The sequence below is a fragment of the Mesocricetus auratus genome, unplaced genomic scaffold, assembly GCF_017639785.1.
Source record: "Mesocricetus auratus isolate SY011 unplaced genomic scaffold, BCM_Maur_2.0 Super-Scaffold_100027, whole genome shotgun sequence".
NCBI lineage: Eukaryota > Metazoa > Chordata > Mammalia > Rodentia > Cricetidae > Mesocricetus > Mesocricetus auratus.
The window spans coordinates 16,054,324-16,072,612 of record NW_024429208.1 but is presented as its reverse complement, the minus strand read 5'-3'; the positions used below and the strand labels follow the sequence as shown (position 1 = coordinate 16,072,612).

At 46.8% G+C, this 18,289-nt stretch overlaps 1 protein-coding gene across 11 annotated transcripts in view; it reads left to right on the top strand.

Annotated features, from left to right (window-relative positions):
* The window catches only part of Rhobtb1 (Rho related BTB domain containing 1), a 72,482-nt gene extending 55,526 nt beyond the window's left edge, over positions 1-16,956 (top strand). For all 11 annotated transcript variants that reach the window (XM_040732154.1, XM_040732158.1, XM_040732157.1 and 8 more), the window contains 4 exons: positions 6,002-6,152; positions 11,054-11,142; positions 14,071-14,176; positions 14,707-16,956. In XM_040732154.1, the coding sequence (XP_040588088.1) occupies positions 6,002-6,152; positions 11,054-11,142; positions 14,071-14,176; positions 14,707-14,876 (516 nt within the window). In that variant the 3' untranslated portion in view covers positions 14,877-16,956. The remainder of the gene's footprint in view (positions 1-6,001; positions 6,153-11,053; positions 11,143-14,070; positions 14,177-14,706) is intronic.
* Positions 16,957-18,289: the final 1,333 nt, after the last annotated feature.

The window sequence follows — 18,289 nt, the reverse complement described above, 5'->3', positions numbered from 1 at the left end:
AAATGAAAGTTGGTTGAGTCCTCAGTGCGTTGAACACACTTCTCGAAGCATGTAGGTCCAGCAGAAGCAGAAGGGTCCTATCCTCCAAAGGAAAGGCTTTAGAATGTCTCAAAGACACCATCTTTATCTTTGTACAAACACTGCTGGAAAAAAAAATCCATTCAAGCATTTCAAACCAAGTGTGGGTGGAGCAGGTTTGCAATATTCCCTAGCATCTTTTTTTTTTCTAAAAAATAACACGGGACACCCCATCAAGTTTATTGTCCTTAGGGGCTAGCCTTGCTTATCTCAGCATCTCTTCCCAACTTTCAAAAGAAATTCTAAAAACAAAGGCTAACTTTTCAAAAGGGGTGCTCCCAGGGGAGCACTCCCACGGTGCCCCAGGAGCCTTCATTTGCATCTCCAAGTAGGGAAACAGAATCCTAGAATCACAAGCCAGGAATGGCTGGGGCCGGAAAAGGTCATTGGACCATCCTCCTGCTTCCAGAAAAAAACACAGCTGCTGCTTAATCAGACCCCAGAAAAGGAGCCCTGCCCTTTGGGCGGAAGACTTCGGAATTAACCCAGCAGCCTCTTCTGCATCCTTAGGAAGTCCGGAAGTTCTTTGATTTCCTAAATCTCCCTCCTGTGTGTTCAAAAGCATGAGACACTCAAAGGAAGATTTCTCAGCGCATGGAGGCTGCACAGAAAAGGGTCCCCATGACCCAAATATAACTCTTCACCCCCAGGCTGGATGGCCCGGGACAAGAGACTTCTGCTTTCTGAGTCTCCCTCGGTCAAGCACTCAATAATGACCTGGATGTAGTTGTGAAAGTCTGTGTTTAGGAAGTAATTTCTGAGCATCTAGTCCATGCTAGCCACTGTAGACTGGTTGGCACTGATGCTGATGATAGTCTTGCCCTCTTACAGGACAGATTGGGGTCGCTCCCCCTCCATCTGACCTGCTGTGACTGGCATTTTCTGGTGTTCATCCCTTAGCTTTGTAGCCCCACCACACCTGCTAGTGGCGTCTTTATGTGAGTGGAGCCTCCTAATGATGAAGGTCAGGACCCCAGGCAACAGAGCAACGGTGTCAGCGCTGACGCTAATCCCCTTTATCCCTTCACAGAAGAGACCTCTAATCTCTCCAGATTAACATGTGCAGCAGAGGTAACCAAAACAAAACCTAGCAGCACACGTGTGAGCACACACACACACATCCCTCATGCATGTGAGCACACACATGCCTTACATGGTGACTGACCCACTGGAAGTGACCATTTTGTTCAACGGGGTTCTAGAAGGAAACTAGAAGCCAGCCCTCCCCTCTGAGGACTGAAGCTAAAACTAATAGGGGCAGGGATTGTAGCCTTTGGGAATTTAGAGAAAGAAAAAAAAATGACCACTAAGCAAGTCACCAAATCCCACAAACCTTAGCAATGCCATCCACTGTTGACATTTCCATTTCCTGTCCCCTTTCTCTGTTTCTAAGACAGGCCATAAGAGGTGACCTTGGGCCAGTGGTCAGCCTTCTCTAAACCTATGTCCTCATCTATTAAGTGAGAATGACGGGCAAATGTTCTCCCAAGGGCAGCCAAAGCATGAACATGCATATGCCATGCCTGGAGCATAGGTAATGCCCAGCAAATGTTGTCACCCTCATTAAATTTTCTCACTGGGGATAAGGGTGCTCTAGATTAAGAAGGTGCCAGCCACTGGGCAGCACTGGGGATGCAGAAGCAGACGGATCTCTGTGAGTGAGTTCAAGGCTGGCCTGGTCTTCAGAGCAAGTTCTGGGATCGCCAGGGCTATACAGAGATACCCTGTCTTAAAAAAAAAAAAATGAAGAAACTTCCAGCACATCTTCTAGTCTAAGACAGGGAGGTGGCAGCGGTCACAGACAGAAGTGAACCTTGTGAAATGGTCACGGAATCCTCCAGGAAGAACTTTGCCCTTTTTCGCACCCTTGGGAATTAGCCTTTCTAGGCCATCTTTGTAAAGTTGTTTTTTGGGTTTTTTTTTAAGATTTACTTTTATTTTTTGCATATGGGTGCTTTGCTTGCGTGTGATGTCTACCTGTGTGTAGTGCCGGACGACATCAGAAGAGGATGTCAGATCCGCTGGAACTGGACTTATCACTGGTGTCAGCCATCGCATGGGTGCTGGGAATCAAACTCCAGTCCTCTGCAAGGGCAGCCACTGCTCTTGGGCTGTCTTTCCAGCCCTTCTCAGTCATCTTTTACATCTGTTTTGTCTTGGGGAGCTCTGAGTTACCCCCTGAAATTCAGGGTACAGAGGGGACCCTTATACACGTGTATCTAGAAAAGAGGACAGCGAGCCATGAGTGTTAGGTTAAATCTTATCATTTAATATAGAAGACATTTCTGTTTTACTTTTTTTCCTCATTACTTTTAGTGCAGCAGTAAGCCTCATTCTTTCCCACTGAGGCATTCAGCAAGCGGTTCACTTCAAATGTTTGCCAGGTTAGGGTAAGCAGTGGGCTAGCTCCAGATTACTTGCTCGCTCTGTGTGAGACTGGCTGTAACGGCAAGCCTAATGGTCTGAGCTAATCTTCACAATGACAATGTTAAACCAACTAAAGAGGAATACAGGCACTGATGGGGGTAGCATTGTCTTCATTTCAGTTACTCCAGTGTTTTCTGGAGTTGCTTTGAGTAAGTAGGTTGTGGACATCATGTTCCCTGTCTTGTGGCTCCGTTCTTGGGTTATTTTCAGGGACTGTAAGTAGATCCCCCCATTGTTAGATGGTTAATTATAAGAGATCACAGAAACCGGATTTGGATTTTGTTATGCTTTATAAAAAGCAATCAGCAATGAGGGGGAAAATACATGTTATGAAAGTGTTTTGTGTTTCTTCTCATTTGTTGATAGCCCCTAAGGGGTCCCTAAGATAACCTGCCAAAATGAGTCATCACTTCAAAGGTGTTGATGTCATATTAGCGAAAGGGAAGCAGCTGGTCTGTGTTGATTACTCACATCAGAGCCCTCTGAGGATGCTGGGAATGCTGGGAAGCAGGGCCATGCTCACTGAACTCTCATCAGGAGATGTGAGTTCCCAGCAACAACTCCTTTCTACTTAGGATGTCCCTTGTCACATCTGTATTTTCAATGACCATTTTTGTCGTTGCTGAACAGCCTGGAAAGTGCTCATAGCATACACAGCCAAGGAACCCGAGAGGCTTCAAAACCCAGTCTCAGTGAGGAAGTAACTTTGGCATGGTTTCCATATTCAGGAACCTGAGGGTCAGAGAGAGTGTGGGTGACTTACTGAGGGTCACACAGTACTTATTGGTGTGCCCCTGGGCCACGTCTTGGCATACCTCTGGGCCAGCCCACACACTCTTACCCTGTCCCCTCCAGACCCTCTGCACACTTCCATTTCTGAAAGAGCAGATTCCCACAGCTGAGACAGCGTATGCTCTCTGCCCTGACACCTGCAATTATATCTCTTAACATTTTACGAAGCATGGATGCTCTTACTATAAAAGTAGGTTAAATATGAAAGTTTTGCACCTTAGCATTCAAGTACCTAAAAAAAAATCCCACATACCTAAAAAAAAATCCCATGAATCCAAACACATTCTAGAGAGGAAATCTCACCATGCATTTACCTGGCTTCTGTCAGGTTGTTATTGGTACAGCATAAATGCATATGTCTTTAAACATGTGTGTGTGCAAGCAAACACACAAGTGTGCCCAAGGTTAGACACACAGTGTAAGAAATTACTACGTGATAGAGCTGGGCGAAGGGAAGGAACAGTGTTATCACGTTGACACATCACAGATGATGTGCTGTTACAGCCTGTCCCTGGAAACCAGAGGGCCAGGAGAGGTGGAAGTGTCAGCCGCAAGTGACAGTCTTAGCCTGGTGCTACCTTAAGATTATGATATCAGTTTTGACTCCTCACATCCTGTCACCGCAGAGGCTGTCCCGGCAACTTGAAGTGATGGTCCGTAATAACAACCCAGATGCTTCTTTCCCAAAGCCGTCATTTGTTTTCCAGGCCTGTGTCTGAGGGTGAGCTGCTTGCTTAATAATTCCAGGAGCTTGTTAGGAGCCTTCCTTACGACATGTTGAAGAATAACTCTCCCTGGAGGTGTATTCCTTCTCTGATGTGGCCAGTGACTACCCAGGGGAATAACATCAAAAAGGGCGATAGCTTTATTCTGGAAAGGTCATCCATGAGCCCACGTAGAACCTGAGGGAGATACAGGCATGCGTGCACAAGTGTATTTGCAGAGGCCTCTCTTTGTATGTGTTTATATGTGAAGTGACTAACCCTACAGCACAGATGTAATCATGTATATATAGACATCATACATACATACATACATACATAAAGATATATATATACACATATACATTTATGTGTATATTTGGTGGCGTGTATTTTTTATGCTTTGTTAAGTGTCAGAGTTAAGAAGTCTATAACGGTTCATCCTTTCAAATTAGAACTCTGGTTCCCAGAACTACTTATAAAATCCAAGGCTTTGTTGCTCTGTAGCCCAAAGCGGCAGCATAAGGAGACTCCAGGTTACATGACAATGTAGCGCATGGACTTTACAATTGCACTCCCTGGGTTTAAATCCCAGTCATTGCTGACCCTATGACCTTGGACACAAAACTTAGCCTCCTTGACTGCTATGTCCTTGTCCGTAAAAATGGCAAAATTAATAGCCTCCCCTTCTTAGGACAGATGTAAGAGTTGTATTAGACGGTGTGTGAGAAGTTGGGGGCAGAAGCGTCTTTCAAAGTGACAGTCTGAACAACAAGGGGGTGCCATTCTGTACCATGTCACAGTCCCTACCGTGTGGAGTGTCTTAGTTCAGGTCTCTGTTGCTGTGATGAAACACCGTGACCATGGTACTTCTTATGAAGGAAAATATTTAATTGGGAGGAGCTTACAGTTCAGAGTTTTAGTCCATTACTGTCAAGGCAGAAAGCATGACGGCGTGCAGGCAGACATGGCGCTGGAGAAGCAGCTGAGAGTTCTGCCTCTTGTTCAGCAGGCAGCAGGAAGAGCAAGTGAGCCATTAGGCATGGCTGGAGCTTCTGAAACCTCAAAACCAACCCCCCAGTGACACACTTCTTCCAATAAGGCCACACCTACTCCAACAAGTTCATGTCTCCTAATGGTGCCACTCCTAATGAGCCTGCGGGATCATCCTTTTTTTTTTTTCAAACCACTGCATGGAGCTAGTGAAGATTGGAAATACAGGGTGTATCTCCAGTACACTGATCCTTGTCCCCCTCTTCCATACAGATCTGAGGCCCCACCCAGCTCATTCCCTCACCCCTTAGAGAGTGTAGCATGTGTTGTAAATAAGAGCTCCAGACACAGAGGACAGAGGCTATGGGCATCCTGCAGGTGATCATGTCTCACACCCAGCCAAGCGTGCCAAGCCAGGAGCCCTTTGGCTGCTCTAGATCTGCGGAGACCCAGTGATATATCTGTAGTTCTGGGTCTGTGCCATTGTGGGAGAATATACTGAAATGGAGACCCAGTGCTGGCAGATGCAGGAGGGTCACCGGTATGCCGAGTGTCACTGTGGCAACTGCTGTGGTCATTCCTCCTGTGTTTGGCCACTTGAGAGAGGGCCTCTCTCTCGTCTGCAGCAGTATGGCTAACAGTCCCCCCCCCCATACATGTCACATTGCCGAATGATTTCTCACTCCACAATGGCGTATCTTCAGGTCCTTGGCAGGGAGGGCCCATAATGTCATAGCACATTTATGACCCATTTGTCTGATTTATAGGCCCAGATAGCCATTTAAAAAAAAATTCCACACCAGGCTCTGTCAGGTAGCAAGGCTCTTTTGTCACCTACAAATCAAACTGTTAGGTTTACAGCCATAAATACTCTCAGCACAGCCTCAGAGTCATGCCTGCAGTTGTCCAGCATTGGGCCACGTGGCCGGGATGTTTATGAGCCCTATAGCCTGAAGGTGGGCAGTCCCCAGTTCCTGCAGCAGCACTGAGCCTTCTCTACACTGTTACAGGTGCATCTCCCCAATATAAACAAGATGTCGATGCAGGCGGTGCTGGAATACCTCTACACCAAGCAGTTGTCGCCCAACTTGGACCTGGACCCCCTGGAGTTAATTGCCTTGGCAAACAGATTTTGCCTGCCGCACTTGGTTGCACTCGTAGGTAAGGCTGGGGACTTTGTGTCTGATAGCCACACTGATCAAAATCACACTTAAAGAAACACAAGATTGCCAAGGATCGGATCACTCTAATTTCTGTCTCTCCAAACAAACAGAACAGTCCCGGGTGAGTGGGAGAAGCCAGCCCAGTCCATCAGTCATGCAAGGAGTATCTCCTGCACTCCTCTGTGATAGGCCCCATGAGGCGATGAAAATGTACACGTACAATGATGGGCACGTGGCTTTGGAGGTACAAGCTGAACCTCATGTGAGCCACACCATTTGAGATCACACTATGGGGTCAGTATTACTCCAGGAAAGTGCTGTGCACAGGCATAGTCTTTGAGGAAGGAACATTTACAGAGTGGCAGAGAGGAAAGGATCCAGCTCCCTCAGGAGCCCATCCTGGCCCCTTTGCTTCCCAGATAGGTGACTTGTCCTTTGTGTGACTGTGACTTGAGCTCTCTTTCTCAGCCATCTCCCTCTTTAAAATGGATTCATTACCTGCCACCAAACTGTGAAGATTGATTGTGGCAAATATGTCAAGTCCGTAGAACACAGGCTGACACAGAAAGCATCATGTGTTTGGTTTTGAGTTTTTCTTTTCCTTCCTTCCTTCCTTCTTTCCTTCCTTCCTTCCTTCCTTTTTCTAAGACAGGTTTTTCTCTGTGTAGCTCTGGATGTCCTGGAAATTGCTTTGTAGACCATGCTGACCTCAAACTCACAGAGATCCACCTGCCTCTGTCTCCCAAGCACTAGGATTAAAGGTGTGTGCCACCAACACCCAGCGTTTTCTTTTTCTTAAAGCTATTTTTGAAAATGTTCTGACATTGTCAAGTTCATTTTGGAAGGGGGGGAAAAAGAAAAGATTTGACTTAACTTCAGGAGTCTTTTCCATAACTTCTCCATTTGTTCAGTTGGTAAACTGGAGCAGGTCTGAGTGGCATATATCTCTTGTTTCAAAACATTAAGCCTTGTGCATCCTTCCCTAGAGGTGTCAATCAGAAGGCTGGGTGTTTATCCCTATACTTGCCTGATTGCTGATTCCAGTGAAAATAGAGACACAGTGCTGTTTGCTGGCCTTCCTCATGCACTGTGGGAATTGTCTGGGCACATTAGGCTTTCCATCAAAACTCATTAACAAAATGAGCAGAGAACAAGTCAGCCCATTCAATATGTGCTATACCTCAGTAATGACTTTTGAAGTTTCTCTGCCCCTCCCCCCCCCCACACGGATTACCTGGAAATAGAGTTCTCTTTTCTTCTTGCTTCTTCCCCAATTTAAAAGAAAGAATTTACACCCAGGCATGATGGAGCACACCTTTAGACCCAGCACTCAGAAGGCAGAGGCAGGTGGATCTATTTGAATTCAAAGCCAGCTTTGTCTACAAAGCAAGTTCAGGACAGCCTGGGCTACCCAGAGAAACCCTGTCTTGAAAAACAAATGAATAAACCCAAAAACTAAAGGAGGAAGGGAAGAAGGGAATACGAAAAAGACCTTTTCTGCCAACATACTAAAGTCACAGATCCAAACGAGTATATTACTTTTCACACATTGATTTCAGGAAGCTGCAATGAAAATTCCCTTTTCAGAAATGTGAGTTACAACTCCGGGTAACCACACACAGGTTATGCAAAGGTCCTTTGAAGACAAATTTGATTTTTTTTCTATAGACAAAAGTAACTTGGAACCAAATATGCTGAATCTGATCTGTGTTCAGTGTCAGCATAGTAGAGATTAAATCTGACACTGATAACGCGGATAGATTTCTACATGAAAGTGACCCTAAGAAAGCTCCTGTGGGAACTGGCCCCAGCCTTCTTGTATGATGTAATAAAACCCTGCTGGTCCTGATGCACACACCTTCCCAACAAGGCTACTTGAGTCACCTATGGTATCTGATGTGCGGAATCTAAACAAAGCCTTTAGACCAGTGGTTCTTCGTCTGTGGGTCAAGACCCCCTTGGCAAACCTTTGTCTCCAAGTATATTTATATTATGATTCATAATGGTAGCAAAATGACAGTTATGAAGTAGCAATGAAAATAATTTTATGGTCGGGGATCAGCACAACATGAGGAACTGTATTAAAGAGTGGCAGCATCAGGAAGGTTGAGTGAGAACCACTGGTTTCGACTGTCTTTGTCACAGATTTCAGGCTCTGTTTCTAGACTGGAAACACTTCACGAACCAGTGTTAAATAAATTTCAAATCATTTATTTGCTGCTTTTTTCACTTTTCTCATCACTGTGACAAACACCTGACAAAACCTGAAGAAGGAAGGGTCTATTGTGGCTAGGACCAAGAGGACAGTTCATCACTGCAGGGCAGGCGTGGCAGCAGGGGTAGGAGGCGGCTGGTCACACTGCGTCTGCATCCCGGAAACAGAAATGAATAGTAGGGATGTGTTTTTCTCATTTTCATTCAGTCTGGGAACGCATCCCATAAGATGGCACCACCACACTCAGGCTGGGTCTTCCCACCATGGTCAAACCTTTCCAAAACCATCATTATAGACACAACCTAGGGGTGTGTTTCCATGGTGATGCTAGCCAGATCCTGTCTTGACAGTCCCGTTAACCATCACATTTGCTGTTACTTAGAGAGCCCAGGTGACTTCTCTGGAAAATTTAGTCCCAAGTAGTTCTGTGAATCTGTCCAGGTGAGCAATGCTGCGTCGTAGAAAGCGTCAGCTTGTGCAAACAAGTGTGTGCGCTCAAGAACAGAGAGCCGGGTAGGAGACGGGCATGCCTGGACAGGGTAGGCTCACCTCAGACAGTGCCGGGTCAGCCGCAGGCCGCTGTAGCATGAAATTCCTGGTATCTCAGTGAGTTATTAAAATTACATTGACTCCAAGCCACAGTCTGTTAAGTACAGAATGGCATTACCACTAGACAATGGAGAAACTTCAACCAAAACAAATAAATAAGTAAATATGGCTTTAAAAAAATAAAACAAAGCCAACCTACCCACTCAGCCTCTGGCCATAATGCAGGCTTCATGCCTCGCACCTGGTGGCCGGTTGATCAAGGCGGTGGGACTAAAGATCACAGCAGCTAATGCAGCTTTTTCTGATCAAATGACTGTGACGTTTGGCTCATTGGCTGACCCTCCCCCCTTTTCACAGAAGGTCACTTGGTAGCATGGAGATTCTGCCTGATGGTGATTTTACCCACAGTAGAACTTCTCTCGAAACTAAAGTCAATCCCCCTAAACACCACCAGTTCTTTTGAGATTTTTATATGGATATATGCAGTACATCTGCGAAGAGATTAAGCAGGGAGTGTAAGCCCACCAGTGGGGCAGTCAGGACACACACAATATGTATCTGTTAAGTTCACTGTATTATATGTGCCCAGTCCCAATCATATTCCATCACTTAATAGCAATTTAAAAGTTTGAAACAGTGTAAGAATAACCAGAACGGGGCACAGAGGCACAAAGGCACATACAATTGGGAAAACAATGAACTGGCCTTTTGGCTGGAGAGATAGCTCAGTGGTTAAGAGCACTGGTTGCTCTTCCAGAGGTCCTGAGTTCAATTCCCATGGTGGCTCACAACCATCTGTAATGAGATCTGGTGCCCTCTTCTGGCCTGCAGACATACATGCAGGCAGAACTCTGTATATATAATAAATAAGTAAATCTTTGGGGGCGGGGAAGAGCGAGAAAAGACAGCTGGCTGTGCTCATTTAGTCCCAGCACTCAGGAGGCAGAGGCAGGAGGTAGAGGCGGGTGGATCTCTGTAAGTTCAAGACCAGCCTGGTCTACAAGAGCTAGTTCCAGGACAGCCTCCAAAGCCAAAAAAACAAAACAAAATACTACAATCAAAGTAAAAAGAATCCCAATCAAACCAAAAGTGGTCAGCCTGAGCACCCCAGATGCTGCCACCTTTGAGAGCTAGAAATGCTACATGAAAACTTGACACACCCACGCACCCATGTAAACCTGAGGCTGGAGACTGCCCAAGCAGAGGCAAGAAACAGCTGCCCCAGCCTCTGCTGTACACTCCAACAGCAGGAGCTGGGCACCGGCTCTTCAGCAGACACAGCTCTCTCAAACTGGAGCCTTGTTACCTAGAACTAGCGTTCTTCCCTGTCTTCATATTCCAAGAGATTGAACCTTGGGTGACCTGTTTGTAACTGATCAGAGTGACACATATGCATTCACATTTATTTTTTCCCTGATGTGGTCTCATGTAGCCCAGGCTGGCCTCAAACTCATTGTGTAGCTGAGACAAACCTTGAACTTCTGATTCTGCTGTCTCTTCCCAAGTGATGGGATTGCTGGTGTGGGTCATACCTGGTAATATGCAGTGCTGTGGGTCAAACCCAAGTCTTCAGGCATGCTAAGCAAGCACTCTACCAAACACAGCTACATTCTCAATTTTTAATTCCCCAAGTAGACTTGGTCATCTGTCAGTCTTTGCTCCCAAAAGATAATTAGCCTTGAAGACATACTCAAACAGGACCGTGTCTGGACTTAGAGGATCCTATAAACATGCTAGACTTTCCAGAACCACACTGTCTAGTAGAACTGTCTGCCAGCACTGGATGTGTTCTGCACATCCCAAGGAGGATAGACACATATGGCTATTGAGCACTAACGGGACTGGTGTGGCCATTGAGCTAAGTATTAATTATCTGAGTTTAAGTAGTCATATATAGCTCATGGTTATCATCCTAGGTGGAGTCATGAAGGTCTAGAGAATTATGGCTATTCTAGAAGCACAGACCAGAGGTGACAGACCGCCCATCAGAATCAGCCCAGGATTCATTTCCAGTGTCTTTCCAGAGCTGTGTCCACTATTTCCTCTTCTCTCAAGTGGTCCCAGACTAGCCCCTCCAGGCCAGCTGTCTGGCTTGGGGTAGGCAGTTTAACCCTGTGCCGCCCTCTCTTTCCCAGAGCAGCACGCTGTCCAGGAGCTCACCAAGGCTGCTATGAGTGGAGTGAGCATCGATGGTGAAGTGCTGTCTTACCTGGAATTGGCACAGGTAGGTTTGTGGGCCCTCGAATGCCATCCCTAGTGTGTGTCCCACGTGCCCACTTTAATGCTGACATAAACACCCCGCTGTCACATCTGATGTGTGCCTTTGTACTGAAAAGATTAGAGAGTTTTACATTTTGCTCAGCATTCTACCTGCCAGTCTGTCTTTGAAAAAACAAGGACCCCTTCCCCTGCATACCAGTCTCACACGCCTGGGGCAGTGGCTTCACATACGAGAGAACCTCTGGCTTAGCAGGAAATGTTGCCTCTCTTCCTTCTTTGAGTTTTTGGACAAGTGTTTGGCCAAGAACAGTTTGTAGAATATTTCATAAAGCTTTGTAAGGCCCCCTGTAAATGAATGGTTTATTTAAGGTCCCCTGGGGTTTTCTAAGATCAGTTTTGTTAGTATTGGTGTCCATGATCCCTACACAAACATCTGTGCATGTATGTACACACACACACTCATTCACACACACACACACCTATTCCAGAGAAGGGTGAAATCCAAAAATGTTTAGGAACAAAGATAAGCTCTGCCTCAGTTTCCCCATCCATAAGACACAAGAATGGCAAAACTTGACCTCCCAACTTTACAGATTGAGATACAAGGGAGAAAGAATGTTCAAGAAAAAGCCTGGAGGATGGAAGTTCCCTAACACTGCAGAGTGTGTAGGCAGAATGATCTAGTCCCAGCATAGAGTTATCAACGGTAGTTTACACTCTAGTGGCAGGGGATGAGAAATAAGTCTGAATTCATTTATTTCCTTCTGTCTGTTTAGTTTGGCTTTGTTCTCTCTCACTTAGGACAGTGATAACTAAGTCTTAGGTCAGGCAGTTTAAGTGGACATTGCCCAATCACAGGAGAGGAGGTAGCCTTGGGAAGAGGACAGGGGAACTATAGCAGGTGTTGCTCAGCCCAGCCAAGTGTGGCTATAGGCAATGGCTCGGTTTAGAGAGAAGGTAGGACGGAACATGGAATAGCCAATTCCCTCTGACTTGACTAACATTTGTTGTGTGATTCCCAAGTCCCAGGCACTAACCTCGAGTGTAACCAAGCAGCAGATTCCCCACAGTCACAGGGACGTGAGAACAGATTCCTAAAACCCAACCTGAAAAGCCATCGGATGGAGACTGGAAGATAGGGTTAGATGTGCATAGCAGTAGAAGCTCTAAGGCCTCATCAGAACTAGTTGTCCAAAATTTGAAACTGGAGGTGTTTGGAGACAACCCCCTCCCTAATTTGAGGGATAATTTGTTTTAAGATTTATTTATTGTATGTATATAAGTGTTCTATCTGCATGTACACCTTTATACCAAAAGAGGGTATCAGATCCCATTGTAGGTGGTTGTAAGCTGCCATGTGATTGCTGGGAACTGAGCTCAGGTCCTCTGGAAGAGCAGCCAGTGCTCTTAACTGCTGAGCCATCTCTCCAGCCCCCAAGAGGGATAATTTGTGACTGGACTCTATCCATAAGTATCCTGCATAGAAGAAATTGAAATGATTCAAAATGTCCTACTGGACAATTCACTGGAAGTAAAGATGCAACCTTTTTGTCTTCCCCACTGCCTCCTCCCTGTCTTCGGGCACCCCCGTGACAGGCTGTGGTGTGATCACTACTAACCCTTGACAGACCCTGGCAGGAAGTTACCATGGTGTCTGTGTCTTAGCCCACACTGGCTAGCCTTCAACCCAAAGAGGGTTTTACACATAATGGACTCCTGATCTGTTGCCTTTGCTGATTTCCATGCTGCAAATCTCCCACTGTGGCCAGTCTCAACACCAAGACTGAGTCACTGAACCCAAATCAGAGGAGCAAGTCATGCAGCCAGTAAGTTCCCTGAGCTGATGAAAGCCCCCAACCCCTACCCAGTTCCCCACTGGCCCAAATTTATCTTCAGAGTTAAACTGAACATGAAGAAAAAGCTGGAGGGACCAGCCTCCAGTCACCTCCATGATTGGGGTTGTGGATTCTGTCTCCCTGGAAAGGCTCTTAAAGGACAAAGAGCCACGCCTTGGAAGAACCACACTGTCTGTCATTCTCAGGTTCCGCATTTAGCTGAAGAGACACACAGGATGGGTGAAAAGGGGCGGGGGGGGGGTCCTGCCAGGTCAGAAGAGATGGGGGAGTAGACCATCTAGTTTGGGGACATCAGGCAATGGCTTGGACCTCAGCTACCTCCTCTCCAGGCATCTGCCCCACCCACACGCCATCTGCTCTTACATAACCAGAGGGCAGGTACAGGACAGCGGTGGCACGCTGCCTTCTTGCCTTTCGATCTTTGGCCCCAGCCAGCCGAGTTCTGGCATGTGACACGGAGTATTCCATTGCTGGGGCTCCTTAAAGAGAGATGGCATCGTTCTGTCTGCTGCTGACTGGTGCCTTCCAGAGGGCATGCACGGCCACCTATCACCAGAGGGCCAGGGGACAGGCAGGGCAGGACAGCCAGGCATACTTCAAACTCTCGGTGTGATATGGTGTTTATTTTGGGGACCGTCTATCTCAGTAGGCAGTGAGAGAGGGTACATGAATACTACTTGGCTGACATCAGAGCCACAGTCAAAGTCAGAACCCTGAGGTCAAGGCAAGAACTTGTATCAGTTCTACAGACTTCTCTTCACTCCCTCTCCCACCCTCAGAATGGTTCTCGTTTCTTTGTAGACTTGCTTTGAATTTTTGTAACATTTATCGCACGTGTGTGTGTGTGTGTGTGTGTGTGTGTGTGTGTGTGCGCGCGCGCGCGAGAGCCACAGCATGCCTGTGGAGGTCAGAGGTATTGCCAGGGTCAGACCTGTCCGTCCTCCATGAAGTCCCAGAGTTCAAACTCAGGCGTCAGGCTTTGGCAGCAAGCACCTTCGCCTGCTAAGCCATGCCACTGGCCCATTGCCTTGCTTTAGCAAACAGAGCCTGACCCCACTCTGGTTCCCTTCCTGCAGTTTCACAATGCCAACCAGCTAGCTGCCTGGTGTTTACATCACATCTGCACCAACTACAACAGTGTCTGTTCCAAGTTCCGCAAGGAAATCAAATCTAAGTCAGCAGGTAAGAGTCAAGAGCATGCATGCGAGCTCCCTATCATCTGTCCCTTACCCTTTCTAAGCCCTTGGGAGGGACCAGACTCAGTGGGCACTGTGTGGTCAGTCCCTCTTGAGTGTGTGGTAGGTCACATATTCAAGTGACAAACGACCCAGAGAATTTTAGTTTGGGGGCTGTCTTTGCAGAGAATGTCTTACATGGAGAATGGGGGAGAGACTGGAATTAAGGGTGCCCTGTTGCAGAGCATGCTGAGGTAATTGGCAGTTGGCCTCCCCCCATTTACAAATGGGCAACCGGGGTCAAGCTGAAACTCTGGAGAAAGCCCAGTGGTTTGGGGGTCTCTGTGCCTCGCACAGATTCTGCATCTCAGGCTGTGATGTCACCATTCGCAGGCAGACCTACTTAAGGCTCCTGCCACATCTGGGTGATGGGAGGCTTTCGAGAAGCAGGTGACAGGACCGTCCGAGCATCCAGGTGGGCAGATGGGAGGCAGGAACCAACAGACAGACAGTGTCTTTGCTCCCCCACCCCCACAGACAACCAGGAGTACTTTGAGAGGCACCGCTGGCCCCCCGTGTGGTACCTGAAGGAGGAAGACCACTACCAGCGTGTGAAGAGGGAACGAGAGAAAGAGGACCTTGCGCTGAAGAAGCACTATTCCAGGAGAAAGTGGTGTTTCTGGCACTCGTCCCCAGCTGTCGCCTGAAGGGGAGAGAGGGGGGACGGCCATCGGGCCACCTCCACCACTGACAGCTCTACTGTAGAAACCAGTCTCCTTGGCCATGGGAGCAGTTAGGGTCTGGGGCACTGACTTTCCCACTTGCGTGCATTTATTATCTCCATCAGGGTCGAAGCACAAGCTCGCCATCCACACGAGCCTGGACATAAAAGGAAGCTGGCTGACTCTCCACCGCATTCCTTCAACCTATAACCTGTCCTCCTTTTGGGGCGGGGGTGGGAGAGGGGGGAGCTTAATACACTTTAGTCCATTATTTTGTTCCTTTTTATACAAAGGCAAGCAAATCCAGCTTTCATGTTTCAGATTCCAGATTGGAAAATATTTTTATACGGTCTCTTGTATTTCATTGAAATGACAATACTTGTGTAATACTTTATTTCATAGGCCACACATTGACCGTGACCTTGCGCTCCCCCCCGACCCCCCCCACCCCACCCCCGTTATTCTATCAGCCTCGAGTGACCACAGCACTACTCATAATTATAGAGTTACTCTTCTGTTATGAGATAAAGGGTTGGGCTGAAATCCACCCCCAAAGTACAAGCTGGAGGAAGTGTTTAATCTTTGTGCTGATGAACAACATTGTTATAATTACCTATTTACAAGATTTTTTTTCTATTTAAGTGCTAGTAATTATATGGTTATCTGTGCCAGATAACAATGGTGAGGGCAAATATCCTGCTGTTTGTCTAGATTCAAGAGGATAACCCTCATAATCACTAGAAGGGCTTATTAAATCTGGCTGGCGGACCCGGTTACCGACGACAGAGTTCGAGAGCTACTGTTGGATGACTGTGTCAGGGTTGGTGGCTCTCAGTGTTCTGTGACTTTGCTGTGCTAATTCCTGGCAAACCCTCCGGGAGCCTGAACAGAGATGAGCAAAGGGGGAAAAGGCTCATCATCCACCGTCTACAGGTCTGTCGCCTCGGCCCTCACACCCACGGCCAACTTCACTTTGTAAGACACGTATGTTTTTTAACTCTTCCCAGGGAAAATTCAGGTCACCCCTAAAGTAGGCCAAGGCAGACCACCTGCTCCTACAGCGGTCCCGCGGAGCCCGTGAAAGCATAGAGCTGGAGGCCGGGTCTTGCTTTCTCCAGCAGTGAAAGGAGCCGAATCCCAAGAGCCTAGGGAATGGTGCTATTGTGTGGGAGCTCTGACCCCATGCCCTTTGGGAAGCCCAGTGTTAGAACAGCAGGCGGAGAGCAGGGGAGCTCTCCAGAGGCGTCAACGTCATCGCCCCTCTGCAGATTACAATGTTACAGTACACACGTTCACTCACACGAGTGTGCACACACACACCCACACACACGTTCACTCACACGAGTGTGCACACACCCCCACCCACCATTAGAGCATCAAAGCGCCACACCTGCCACGGGATGTCGTGTGCTGGACACTGGGGCTCATCCTGTTGGGAGGTCACCTTACTGATGCTAAGGGCTATATTGACTTTGTTTTTTGCTTTCTAGTTTTTTTTTCTGAAGATGGGAAAGAGACTGTTAAGTCCAAACTCCAAATGCCATATGCGTTTGAAAAAGCTGTGTAGACCACAGGCAGGCATTTGTTTCTGGTATGCCACATACCAGATACTCGAGCTTAGAAAGACCCAGGAATGCACTGCCCTCTCATGGCAGAGAGGGAGTAGCGGAAGAGGGGGACTGATAAAGCCTTCCCCCCTTCACTGTGTTAATAGGGCAAGTGACTAATGGAAGGAGAGGGTAGGTAGAATGAGAATATATGTCAGGACTCGGGGAGAAATGGCATATAGCCACCTTAAAATCCTAGAGGTTGTGTTTTCAGTGAGTAGTCCTAGTTGAATTTAACAGCCAAAGCTCCATCTAATTCTACTCTTGCCAAAACATAACGGACGCATACATGAACACAGGGCATAAGCAATAATATCCACTCATGATCTTCACAGCTGCTGGAACCAAGTGGCTGGTTCATTTGGTTGACACGGAATAGCCTTTAACCATGGTGGTTTGTTTCATGTTTTTTATTTCAGAAAAAGCCAATAAAATTGTTTAGCTATAAAACAAATAAATAATGCCTCCAGTTTTGTATTTTGTGTTTTGTGTAAAATCCTCATGTGTCTTTTAATAGCTTTTTAAAAGGTAGCAACACCCAAAGGTGCTTCATCCTCGGAGCCTGTGTTGAACTAACCAAGCTTGAATGATTGTCATTTGTGTTTATTTTCAGTAGAGACCCCCATGCCGACATATAGATGAGGTATGTTGTCATTTGTGCTTATTTTCAGTAGAGATCCCCATGCCAACATATAGATGAGGTATGTGCCACTTTGCTCTTTCTCAGACAATACCATGTGTCACTTGGCATTGTGTCACCTTGGGAAGTGGAGATCATGACACTGGAAAATTCTGACAGCAACTAAATAAAAGGTGTGGATTGGTAGGCCCATGAGGAAGTCCTTCAGAAGCCAGTTCGAGAAGGATCCATCAATAGTGTCTTGATATAAGGCTACCGAAGCTTTGGAAAAGTAAGGTCTTTAATGAGACCTCAGAGTGGCTAAGTTCTTTGTAACTCCAGGAAAAGAGCTAACCCTTGTAAGAAACAGTCACAGGAGGCCACCAATGAGAAACGTCCACACCGTTACAAGGTCCCAACCATGGCACGTTGCACATAGGCACACCAGTGCAGTCAAAACCGTCACAGAGTTCTGCCAGGCTACCTGCATGGTTTTACATACACTAGATCTCAACATCCCTAGAGAAGCATCTTGGAGTTCACAGACCCTACTGGTCTAGAAGGAGCTTAAATATTCTGTGAACACTAGAATGCAAAAGCTCAACGATCCTAAAATTTCAAGTTGTACAAACTCAGTTTTCCTGTCTCTGACACTGGCTAAACAGAAGGAATTGTGCCAGTGGGAAAACCAGGCAAATGCCAAGTTTGGGAATTTTGGTAAGTGTAACGTTTCTGAGATGCATGCTTCTCTGTAACTCAAGACTCACAGCGGGCACGCCTTTAATCCCAGCACTCGGGAGGCAGAGGCAGGCGGATCTCTGTGAGTTCAAGGCCGGGCTGGACCGACAGCCTCCAAAACAATACAGAGAAACCCTGTCTCATAAAAACCAAATAAATAAATACATAAATAAAAGACTCCCAAGACTTTCCCTTGAATTACTTCTAGAATAGATACACATACATACACACACACACACATACCCACATACACACACACACACAGAGAGAGAGAGAGAGAGAGAGAGAGAGAGAGAGAGAGAGAGAGACAGAGACAGAGACAGAGAAGAGATAGAGATTCTGGTAGGCAAGAAACATTATCCCTTCTTTCTAAAAGAATTTCACTGTTGCCTAAAAGTCATTGTTGAGGTAAAAGTTCGCCATAAAGAATGCAA